At 40.3% G+C, this 11,744-nt stretch overlaps 1 protein-coding gene across 1 annotated transcript; it reads left to right on the top strand.

The window, feature by feature from the left end:
• Window positions 1-1,131: 1,131 nt before the first annotated feature.
• LOC129348178 (plexin-A4-like) lies at window positions 1,132-11,346 on the top strand. Its single transcript, XM_055007931.1, has 6 exons — window positions 1,132-1,193; window positions 1,303-1,426; window positions 5,054-5,207; window positions 7,671-7,770; window positions 8,150-8,264; window positions 10,336-11,346. The coding sequence occupies exons 1-6, from the start codon at window positions 1,132-1,134 to the stop codon at window positions 10,375-10,377; spliced, it is 597 nt and encodes a 198-aa protein (XP_054863906.1). The 3' UTR covers window positions 10,378-11,346.
• The last annotated feature ends 398 nt before the right edge of the window (window positions 11,347-11,744 follow it).

Raw genomic sequence — 11,744 nt, 5'->3', positions numbered from 1 at the left:
CCTGAAGTGATTAAACCCCTACTCAAACCGGCTTAGTAGGGAAAGCTTCACAGAAAGCCAACAATGGTTGCATTCCTCTAAATCTTGCCTCTCTTTTCCTTTCTTTTCCCCTCTCTCCAGCAGTCTTTACCCCTCCTCCTGTTCTCTCCCTCTCTCAAACAGATTATTTCTTTTCGTTTTCTTTATGTCTGTCTTCTTAGCAGCACGTTAGGCTGCTTAACTTTACAATGCTCATGTCAGGTCAGAACCCACCCTCCCTCAATCGCTCCAATTCAGGAGAAAAAGCTTCTGTCTGCACCTAAGGTATTACTGTATCTCAGACGTCAACCACCTCGAAAGTCTTTCTTTCCTTCGTTCATTATGACCTCTTCCTTTCTTTCCAGCCTTTTATTTCTCTAAAGAACTTTTAGGACACTCTGTGGATTTGCCAGGTTGCTAATTGCGCTGCAAGTTTTTGTCTAAATCAATAGGGGATTAAACTTGAATAAGTTTATGAGGGGATTAGATGAGAACAAGGGTGTGCGTAAGTGTGTGTGGTGTGTGTGTGTGTGTAGAGAACAAGGTTGAGGTTATATCACAGTTTGGGCTGGTTTATTTCTCACAGAATTTCTCATCAAGAATACATTTATCAACGACTCCATCGGTTTTTCTCCTGGAATAGTTAAGATGAAAACTTTTCACTGCAAGGGTGTTGGTGGCAATGAATTGCAGCTCTCATACAAACCCGTTTTGATCTTCCAGCTATGAATGACCCTGCAGTCTATCATGGGATAGTATATGGAGCAGGAGTCAGTAAATTCCTCTTAGTGTACAAAGGGTCCAGTCCTCCATTTCCCCAAACCACTGTAATGGACTGGATTAGACCACCTGGTCTGGTTTTGAGAGGGGGGAGTAATCTATCCTACCCCCCACCAGCATCCACATCTCCACCTGCATTTGGCATTGCCCATGAATGCCAGTCATTAAGACGGCTTTACAAAGACGAGGCCTACCTCTTTCCCAATTGGCCGGCTCCACTTCCACATATAGAGCAAGCATTGTCTTAAATGCAACTGGACCCTCCCCTGTGCTGACTGAGCTTCCATTCATTGACCCTGTAGCTGGTACACTGCCAGAGAGGAAATATGATAAATGTGCCTAACGCCACCTGTCAGGGAGGGGTGGGACATTCTCTTTTTCCCAGATGCCAACAGGTGGAAAGGAATAAGCTTTGATCAGGTTACTGTGTACTGTGTGCATGCTTGTGTGCATGTGTGTATTTGTAGTCTGCGAATAACGCCCCCCCTCTTGTGTTTTAAACAGGTGCGCCAGGAAGGAGAAATGTGAGCGCTCATCAGAGCCCCGGCGCTTTGCATCGGACATCAAGCAGTGTGTGCGTCTCAGTGTCCACCCCAACAACATATCAGTGTCCCAGTTTAGTGTCACGGTGAGTAGAAGAAAACACTGTATCATGTACAATAAAAGAGCAACAATGACTGTTTTAAGGTTTGAGATGAACAGTGTCATCTATCAAGAATACCTGATGATGCTTCTCTCCCAAATGTCTCAAATAGATACTGCTTATCATTAACTTTGTGTGCTTCTTTCTTGTGCCACTTGGAGATATAATGTGGCCAATTTTTAATTAGTAGTCACTCAATATATTTGTCTTTCAGTAAGAAAAAACACTTCAAGCAAGCAAACTGTTGTTCTCAGTGGAGCCACATTGCATTAAATAGTGTGGATAGCTGAATATGTTGCTAGTGAGAAAATCTTGTCTGGCAGATTGACAATATCACACTCTCAAGCATAATTTGTAATATGATGTAATTATGCTCTAAATACTGATTAGTAGCCACTGTTCACTCTGTAATCCTGCTTTATATCATTTTACCGCCTGCCAACATGCATCCTTCAAATCCTGACCTCACAACTTACAGTCCTGTCCAGTGAAATACACGCTCAACAAATGTCAACAATCATTAACAGCATCCTGTTTAGCTCAGCTGTGTTTATTGTGATTGTTGGCAGCTAAATGCAGCACTTTTCCCCCTGGACATTTCATTCCGAAACAGCTGCCAGGTTTAAAAGGTCTGAATTGTTTTTGATTGTTTAAGTGTATTGATTAGAGTGCAAGGAGCTGTGATCCATTTCAACAGAAATATGTCTCTGCAGGAACTGGAGAAACACAAGCACTTGGATCATTGTTTATTTCAGTTTTGTAACTCCACCTGCGAGCAGAGTATATAAACTATAAGCTAGAATTTATATCTGGAAGGAAAGAATATGGTATACAGGTATAATACACACTCTTTGCTGATTGTTAATTGAAACCAATCAAATATAAACATGTGGTTGCTTTCTTGCTGTGTCCCAGCTTTTACCCAGATCAAAAACCCATTTCAGTTGCTATTTATTTTATTAGAACAAGTAACAAATGGATTTTCATCTTTTTAAGTGGCTTTATGTGTGCTAAGCAGAAAATCTGACATTACCTGAACACGTTATGCTATTCTAAATCTTTCAAGGCTTACTGCATTTCTCCATAGTGTTGAATGATCGTCCATTTTAAAGGCACTGACACTAAATGTTATGAATATCCCACTGATTTTAAACACTGCCAAGTGATGTCACATTTCTTGTTTATTGGTTATATGTAGATGGCTTTGAGTTTCATAGACCAAGTAAGTGCATAAATATCCAGTATTGTTTTCTAAAGTCAAGCCAGAATGACTTTTCTCCATCTGCGCTGCTCAGAGGGTCACATGTGAGCTGCTGATTTTCAGAGGTACACTTCTGCATCACTCTAATGATATTCATGGGTGTATGTATGTGTGTGAGAGGTTTTTCAAGCCAGAGTCTTCAGAGTGTTTAACCTTTTGCCACACATATTCCATCCAGCTGAATGCTGGGCAGAGGATACTGCCAGACAGACAGGGGCTCCTCCTTGACCTTTGTGTTATTACATATTTGTTTGGAAAGATAAGGCACAGGAACTCTTGAGAGAAACAAGGACACATCACTGCTGAAGTCAGACTCATTCTAGAAAAAGCTATTATTTCCTTTGACTTATCATTCTCTCTTTGGTCATTCATAAAAAGTTTATTCTGCTGTACTATGAGCTGTCTCTATATGTATGCAGAAAAAATGTGGTCATTAAGATAAACAAATCGAAATTAGTTATCAGTGATGTGTGTATCATTAGTATGATTTTATAGATTACAATCAGTTATGTCAAAGTTAGGCAAGTGTACAGTGTAAGTAATGGCATTTGTAGGCTAATTTAGGACTTACTTTAAAATTACTGTAAGAACAACTAAAGCGAAGTCAAATGTTTTTCTCTCGCCTTTTTTTTTGTGGCATCAGACTGCTTTTGAATAAAGTCCCTCTGCAGCTAAGATGTTTTTTTCACCATGGCAACATGAACAGCATCACATATTCACAGCATTAGACATGGTGCTTTTTAAACCACAGGACACCATTTGTGCATGTGTGTGTCTGTGTGGCGGCTGTTTCTGTTAACATGAGTATGTTATTTTCATATTTATGCAGCACTGCTGTAGTCAGGCTTATCCACGGCTACGTAAATGTAATTGAGAAAACTCTGAGTCTGGTTGCATTTCCCTCTTTAAAGGAAAAATAAAAGCAAGAGATGGAAAAGGTGAGAGGTAGAGTGTGTAAGAGATCGAAGCGTAGTCATCCACTGTCCATCTTATGCGGGTTGCTGTATATCTGTTCACACTTTCGCTGCCTTCTTTTCATTAAACAGCAATATAAAAACAGTGCAGGTCAGCCCTTCTCTGCCGCTGAGGCAGCTTTTAGCGTCACGTCACAAGTGTACTATGGGCTACGCTTCAAATCAATGCCTAGACCAAGGACCCCTTGCAGACACAGTTTTCCATCAATATGTATATTTTGGTCTTGACCCTACTCCACAACCCTGTTTTTTTCTTCTCCTTTCATTCAAGGACATGTTTTTTTCCTTTTCTCTTTCTACTTCACCCGAAGCCATTTTCCTGAGGTGCAGATACAGCTTACACAGCATTTCAAAATGAAGTGGGAAAATTTGCATTCTTTATGTCCTCGAGTTCCCTTTTCCTTGCTGTCCAGTGGTCTGCATGCCTGGACCTTTCTCTTCTCCTTTATTGTTCACTGCATCGTTTGTTCATCCCAGTCCATCTGCTAGTACTTTCCTCCTCTTGGTCATAGTCTCTTTTCATCCCACATTTACAGTAGCTTCAATTGGCTTGTTCAGTCTCTTCTTTAACTCATTGTCCTTCCAGATACTTTAACTTTTGCTTTTATGTCATTTCTTTTTCTGTATCCCAAACACATTCCACTAAAACATCAATTTCTCACAGAGCCAGGGAGTCAGAAAATTGAGGAGGGATGTGAAATCCAAACAGTTTATACATTCAAGAAGGTATTATGGGAGGTGGCAAGACAGGTAGTAGTGTAGTAGTACTTGCTACTGTCACATATGGCCTATTAAGATTACACTGGTTTCAGTTCTAAGTCAATCTGTGTCTTTTTGCATCAGAGTGTTTTGATGATGTTTGGACATCTGGGCAGGATATGCATCTGATGCCTCATTCAAGAATCCCCCAGTGGCTCCTCAGGCCACTGACCACTCTGGAGATGGATCTTTACTCTGCACAGAACTTGCAGCTGTTGCTCTCCTCAGCAATATTGTGTTACAGTCATATTTGAAGAGCATGCTGGCTCCAAAACCAATCTGAAGTGCTCACAGATGTGTCAGAACTGTAGCCATATAACTGCTTGGGCACACATCTAACTTGTTCATCTCTGACCATGGGGGCAACTATACATCATGCTTCATCACTGGTATTTTAAACTGATGACTGATTTTCACTGTGTGGTATCTGCTTATGAAAATGTGAAGCCATTTAAACTTTAATAGTTGTTGCTGTCAGCTATTAATTACCTTCATGTGCTCAACTGGTTATTTTTGGATTATATTTGTTATATCAATTCCTAATAAATTAATATGTCGTATAATATTGCACAGAATATTGACAACTTGTAACATTTTTCTGTCTTTCTCTTTCTACAGTTGGTGTTGGAAGCCCATAACGTCCCAGAACTTTCTGCAGGTGTCAACTGCACCTTTGAGGACTTGGCTGAGATGAATGGCTTGGTAGAAGGAAACCGGATCAAGTGCTCCTCCCCTGCTGAAAAGGAAATGCCACGCATTATAGTTGACAAAGGTAAAAGGCCAAAAAGCAACAAAACCATGATCAAGACACATACTATTCAATGCAATCCAGTGGTGCAGGTCATACATGTCATCAATATATACACAAAATGTCTCTGTACTTGACACGAGAGCCTGTGATCGGAAGGAAGTAGGACTATAAAATTAGGAAAATTATGTATAAAAACCCATTGTTGGAAACAGCTGGTATTCAACCTTAGAGCACCTGTTGAATACAAGTATACGTGTCTTTCACGAAAACACACACTCATCTGGAGGTTTTACCTGCAGTCAGCAGCATGCTCGTCCTAAGGCAATAAGTGTTCTGTGAATTTTTGTTTTCTCATTGCCAACAGTAACTCAACAGGCCTTGGAGCACTGCCGTAGGACATGTTTAGTAATTGAATGAACATTAGTTATGAGTATGCTGTGGGATTTACTTACCTCCCTCCCTCAGTGCGGATATGCTCCAGAGGGAGTGGTGGGACCCCAGTTAACCCCAGTACAAAAAGGAGAATATCAATCTGCACAGCTAAGTGTTCTTACTACAGTGTTGCAGCTAACAGAGAGCCCAGGGATTACCCACCCCCACAGACAGTGTCACCGTTTCTATTACTTTCAGTTAAAACATTTCTGACAGTAGTTATTCACATGCAAAGAAGGAAAATATTTTTCCTCTTTCATTGTCCCTGCTTCTCACCTCCTCTCTCTGGGGTTGGCTAAGCCTGGTCTAACTGAACGAAACTCCCATCTGGGAAGGTCTGTCCGCAGGCAGGCAATCTTTCACCACCAACCCATAACTGTCCTCACGTTGAGATAATGAAAGTGCCATTCTTCCATATTTTTCAAAAAAAAAAGAAAAAAATGACCAAAAAAATGGAGATCATCACTAGTACTCCACATTGACATGCTCAAAATTTCTAATGACCATGATGTTCACTATTTCTTGTGTCATTTACAAAAACATTATCTGTACATTGCTTACAAATTGAATCTAAACGCCAAACATGAAGCTACAGCAGGCAGAAAACCAGCATTTTCTACAGTGCTGGTGAGACCTTTTAAGTCTCGGCTGTACACATTAACAGACATTCACATTTCCCTTTATTCATTCGGTGCAACCACAAGAACGGAAGAATCACACGTAAATACAGCGACCTGAACAAACACATGACACCAGTATAATAAAGTAATCCACAGACAGACATGTACAGATGTACAGCTGACGGGGAGCCTGAGGGTGCTTTGGGGAATTAAAAGCATTTGTTTAATGTTTACCATGTCAGCCACATGTAAAGCTGATAATGCTGCAGTCATGCAAACATAGATGTGTCAATATGTACACTGAGACAAGAACAAATGAGGCATAAAGCATGTCTCCATATCTTTTGCTTTCCCACACCCGCAAATATACGTAGCTCCCCTGCTTTTAGAAGAGAAAAATATTTCACATATTTGAATTTTTCCTCTTCCATTTTCACTAGCACTCATTAGTCTAAGCTTGGCTGAAAGAGAGGAAAGGGAGAGCGACGGATGGAGTGAAGAGAGAGGGAGGGATAGATAGTGTTAGCAGGCTTCAAGGTAACATTTAGGTGGCCTAATTAGGACAGATCCGTTGTCATCGGTGCTTTACTGTGATTGATGAATGATTCCTTCTTTGTTAGAGAGATGGAGAGAGACACAGGGGAGAAGAAGGAGTCGCAGTGTGGAAGGAAGTGAAGAGACCTGTGTATAGAGATAGAGTGGGGATGAGAGAGGGAGGTGCGAAGGTAGTGTAGAGAGGGAGCAGTTAGATGTGTGGATGTGCTGTTGAATTAAACATGAACTCCTTCATTAGTGCCAGACAAAAGGACACACCAAATACAGATGAGGCGCAAGCTCTCATGCACGCACACACTTACACACAAACACACACATGGTTTCTGTTTCATTTTATTCTCCCTTACCTTGTCAAAGACACTCTCAAAGACTTTTCTGGGGGAATATTGTCCATCCCCAGGGAAATGCGTGTGCACCAACTTTTGTTTCTCATAAGGAGGCAGGAATAGGGAGACTTAACCCAACAAAACCCTTCTGCTCTTCTTCTCTTAAGATACTGCCTTTACCAGTGCAACAACCTGTGGCTCCGAGCAGTGCAGTTATCTTTTCTTTATGGGAAAATCCAATGTGACTACACACCGAGAAAGGATATTTGAACAAGGGAATGAAATGATTATCATATAGGCTGAGGTTCTTTAAAAGTGCTTGTGCTGCTTATGCTGGAAAAAGTAGCTCTGACACGCTACCATTATAATACTGTTTTGTTTCTGTTTATTTCTAGAGTTGAATGAAACTGTCAGTAATGGGTTCAGTAAATTTGTTCTGAAACAAAAGCAATTCATGCTTCCTTGTCGTGCTGTTTTATGGGAACACAAAACATTTTGTATACTTCTGTGTAACACACCATTTATTTTGACTACGCTCTGTTTTTCTATAGGTGACCACCAGATTGTGCAGCTCTATCTCAAGTCCAAAGAGACAGGCCTGGCATTTGCAAATACCAGTTTTGTTTTCTACAACTGTAGTGTGCACAAATCGTAAGTATTTGTCTACTAATAGCTTTTAAATGCCCTTCAGTAACAGCATGCAACAATATATAATACACATTTTTTCCTCTACCAATTTTTGAGTGCTAAATGCAAAAGAATTTAACCATGGACCTAAATATGCAGCATTTGAAGTCAGATTTTGTCTTTCTCTTCCTTAACATTTGAAGTTGGAACTTGCTAGCAAATTCCTTGTCACAATTTTTATTCCTTAATATTGCCAAAAAAACTAGCATCAATAGTTGAGGCATTGAAATTGTATTGTATACATAACTAAGTAGGCATATTGAGCTTTTGTTCTCCAGTGTATTGGCTGAAGGTCAGTATTAATTAAAAACTCTGCCTGCCCTCTGCTCTGCTCTCATTCTAGGTGTCTTTCATGTGTGAGTAGTCCCTACCAATGCCACTGGTGTAAATACAGGCACGACTGTACCCATGACCCTCGCACATGTTCCTTCCAGGAGGGGCGAGTCAAGAAGCCTGAGGTGAGTCCTGAACCTGGTCCAGAGTAGAAAGAGTTCAACATCATCAATTTTTGTGTTGCTTTGCATCTGTTTAGTAACCAAATTCCTTTCTAGACCAGGGGGACACTAAGAAAAGAGCATCATGCCAGGGTTAGACTAAGCTCTAGAACATGGCAGAGATTCCAGAAATGTTTTGTGTAGAACTTGTTGAGCTGTTGGTTAAGGGGTCTAAATTTTCGAGCGGCAAATATAGCACATTATGACAATGACCACAAATCTGCATAGCTTTCACTGCTGCACCAGCCAGCCAGCCTCTTCATATCGAGCCAGCTAAGTTATAAAACATGGTGAAATAAATTGTAGGGAAATGTTTGGCTATGTCAGACTAATAGCTATCGTTCGAGGTTTCACATGCAAAAAGAGTTATGTTAAAAGGATTGAGACACCTTTCAGCTGTAGTGCTTCCATCTGGCATGAGTATCTTGGCATGTCTCGCTCTTGACTGCACATCAAAGGGCAGTGGAAGCTAATAAAACTGAGTCATTTCCACTTGCCCATCCCTATTCCCTGCGACAGCTTAGTCTGTGTGAATTATCAATAGTATTGGCAGCTAGTTCTATTCCCGTCGAAGCAGAGCCCACTGTAATTAGGCTGCTCTGCCGCAGAGGACAAGCCACTTGCTGGATGGGGTACATTCAGTGAATGCCCTAAACTCAGCCACGCCCCATCCTTTGGGAGAGAATTTTCACTTTGATTTAGAGTCACTGCAACAGTAGTAGCCTTTAGGGTAAAGCAAGGAGGTAAAGGGAAGGTTAGGGTATATGGGTACAGTATGTCTGAGTATGTGTTCTTCTATGAATTTTTATGTGTATGTATCTGTCTGCAGTTTGTGCCTGCCTGTACACTGCCAATTCACTGTGGCTTTCAGGGGGAGGGTTTTACAGGGAGTTAGTGGCCTGTTAATCCTAGCCTGAGGTGAGCTATGATGAAGATCACTAGTGCTCATGTCTGGGTTGGCAGACGCCACACGACGGGCAGGGACAAGCTTAGCCAGATTGCCTCCTTTGATGAGCAGTCTGCTCTCAATTGTGTTATTCCACCCATGTTTCCCCCAAGCCATTCAGCCTGCACAGATGATATTATTTTCTTTTTACACCGTTTCCATTATCCTTTTGAACCTTCTGCTTAGTTAGGCCCAAACATGAGTCTTTGCAGGTTTACTTTTCCAATTAGCTCAGGCACGGTGGTCAATATTGACTGTGGATAATAATGTGTGTGCGTGTGTGTGTGAGTGTGAATCCTCTCCTATTGTGATGCTGCCTAAAAGAAAACCATAAATAAAGCAAGGGGGATTTGGTATTAGCACATTAATGACATCCTTTTTTGACATGTTCCTAAAAAAGCAGGTGTTTTGCAGACTTAATGACTTTTAATTTGCTTTTAATTAACCCCTCAAATCCAGGGTCATGTATTTGCTGCCAGATTTCTGGTTTCCATTTTGAATTAATGATTTAGACACACAACAGCTTAAGAACATGCACACTCAAACAGCTATCCATAGAATCACCCCCAAATTTGACAAAAGGCAACAAGTCAACTTTGCTCTGTGAAATGAGATGGGCTCTTTCTGCTGCAGATGAATTTTTGTGTACTATTACAATTAAAGGATTTCAGGCAGTGATCTGAATAATCCCTTAACTCTATGCTAATGATTGAGGCCAGGCAAATCTCCCTACTGGTTGAGCTTGTTGTTAGTATGCATTGCAGGACAGAGTTAAAGCCAAGCCTGGGCGTACAGTGGGTGCCTTTTTATTCATGCCAGCAGTGATATGGGCACATGGATCAGACGTTCGCCTGTTGGCACATTAACCAAGGCCACGTCCCTGTTTGCCCTCCACACATCTCAAGGACTTAGACATTCTGATGAGCCTCGCTGTCAAAGAACATCCATGCAGCTTCATTTAGTTACACTGAATAAAGAGCTCACAGTTATTACTGTCCACTTCTGTCGCGCTGATTATGGTATGAATAGGTTGTGCTTGTTTACCCGATAAACAAGGTTTGTTTACCTGCATATTTTGCTCTTTTTCAGACTGCATCCTCCATCCTGAACCATACACATAGTCTTACCTAAAGACACTGATGAAACTGGGGACACTTCCTGTTCTCTTTGTCTTATGAAAGCCACAGGAGGATATTTCCCTTTCTTCTTCTCCTGTCTACAGCACAGCATGTTCATATCCTGAGCTGCTGCCAAACCTTTCCCTAATATATCCAGCTGGTTGGGAGATACCAAACACACAAAAATATTAATGTTACTGAATACACATCACTATCTCCTAGAAAATATTAGAACCTTGGTTTCCTTGTATTGTTTACTTCTTGACTGGGCTGCGGTGATCAGTGTTGTGGAGTTTATTTACCAGAAACTTATTGATCAAGTGATCAGGGTAATTTTATTAAAGAAGCTAAATGCCAACAGTAGTAGCTGTTGGTTGCCAATATTAGACAGAAATGGTAGGGAGAGGTGCTTTGGTTCGATTCAGTGAAGTATTTACAGAGTGAAGAGAGAAAGAGGATGTGCAAAAATTGAGGGTGAAAGCAGATGTATCAAAAATGGAAGAAAATTACAAACATGCACTGAAATTCAAAGATTAATGAGCTTAGATCTGAAAACACAGCAATGGAAAGGGCCCAATAAAGCAAGACACATGAGCAGCCATGATCATATAAGCTTTTGCAAACAGGAAAATTATATTTTCAACAATTTTACTCACACTATCTGTCTATTTTGCATCAGAGTCTACAGACTAACGACGGATCTTATAATAGTGATATTATACATTTGTACATGTGAATATGTATATTTTCACATTTTTTCCAGTAATAACAATGGATTCTTACCAACATTTTAGGCTAACTATCTTTTATTTCTACCCTAAAATGAAGTGATAAACCTGTTTATAATTCAACTGATCATTTGAAGACTTCTGTTTCTTGTAACAGTAATGTAATGTTATTGTTTTAATGTTGGTTTGTCCTCAGGTTCAATGAGTAGAATACTTTCATAATCAGTAGAAATAATGATGCCACAAAATTATTTAATTATAATAATAAATAATAATTATTAAAAAACAGGCGTTATAATTAATTAATTAAAATTAATTATAATTAATCCTTTAAAGGCCTCATGTTGGATCACATTTAGGAAATAAAATAAAGTCTCACATGTACCCGGAAGTTGTCTTTCAGTTTGTCAACTCAAAATACCACCGAGATTGCTAATATTATGAAAGCTGCTGTCCACGCTCCCTTCAGGAAGAAGACTCTCTCTGCATCTGTAATCGACATTGTGGAGTACAACAGTTGTGAGCGCCATAACCAACATAGACATATATGAGTGTGAGACCAGGGTTTCTTTCTATTACTTTTAACAGTCTCTCTGGGTGAATGTCTTACACGGAAGACAGAATATTCACAGCACAGTCACTGATTTGAGCT

The sequence above is a fragment of the Amphiprion ocellaris genome, chromosome 23 (assembly GCF_022539595.1).
Source record: "Amphiprion ocellaris isolate individual 3 ecotype Okinawa chromosome 23, ASM2253959v1, whole genome shotgun sequence".
In the NCBI taxonomy this organism is placed as follows: Eukaryota; Metazoa; Chordata; class Actinopteri; family Pomacentridae; genus Amphiprion; species Amphiprion ocellaris.
Note: the sequence above shows the minus strand (reverse complement) of the source record. Positions and strands in the feature narration are given on the sequence as shown.

Coding starts and splice junctions, on each gene's coding strand:
- LOC129348178 (XM_055007931.1), top strand. CDS start 1,132: ATGTGCCTAACGCCACCTGTCAGGGAGGGGTGGGACATTCTCTTTTTC. Junction 7,771..8,149: donor AACTGTAGTGTGCACAAATC/GTAAGTATTTGT, acceptor CTCTCATTCTAG/GTGTCTTTCATGTGTGAGTA. Junction 8,265..10,335: donor GGCGAGTCAAGAAGCCTGAG/GTGAGTCCTGAA, acceptor GCTCTTTTTCAG/ACTGCATCCTCCATCCTGAA.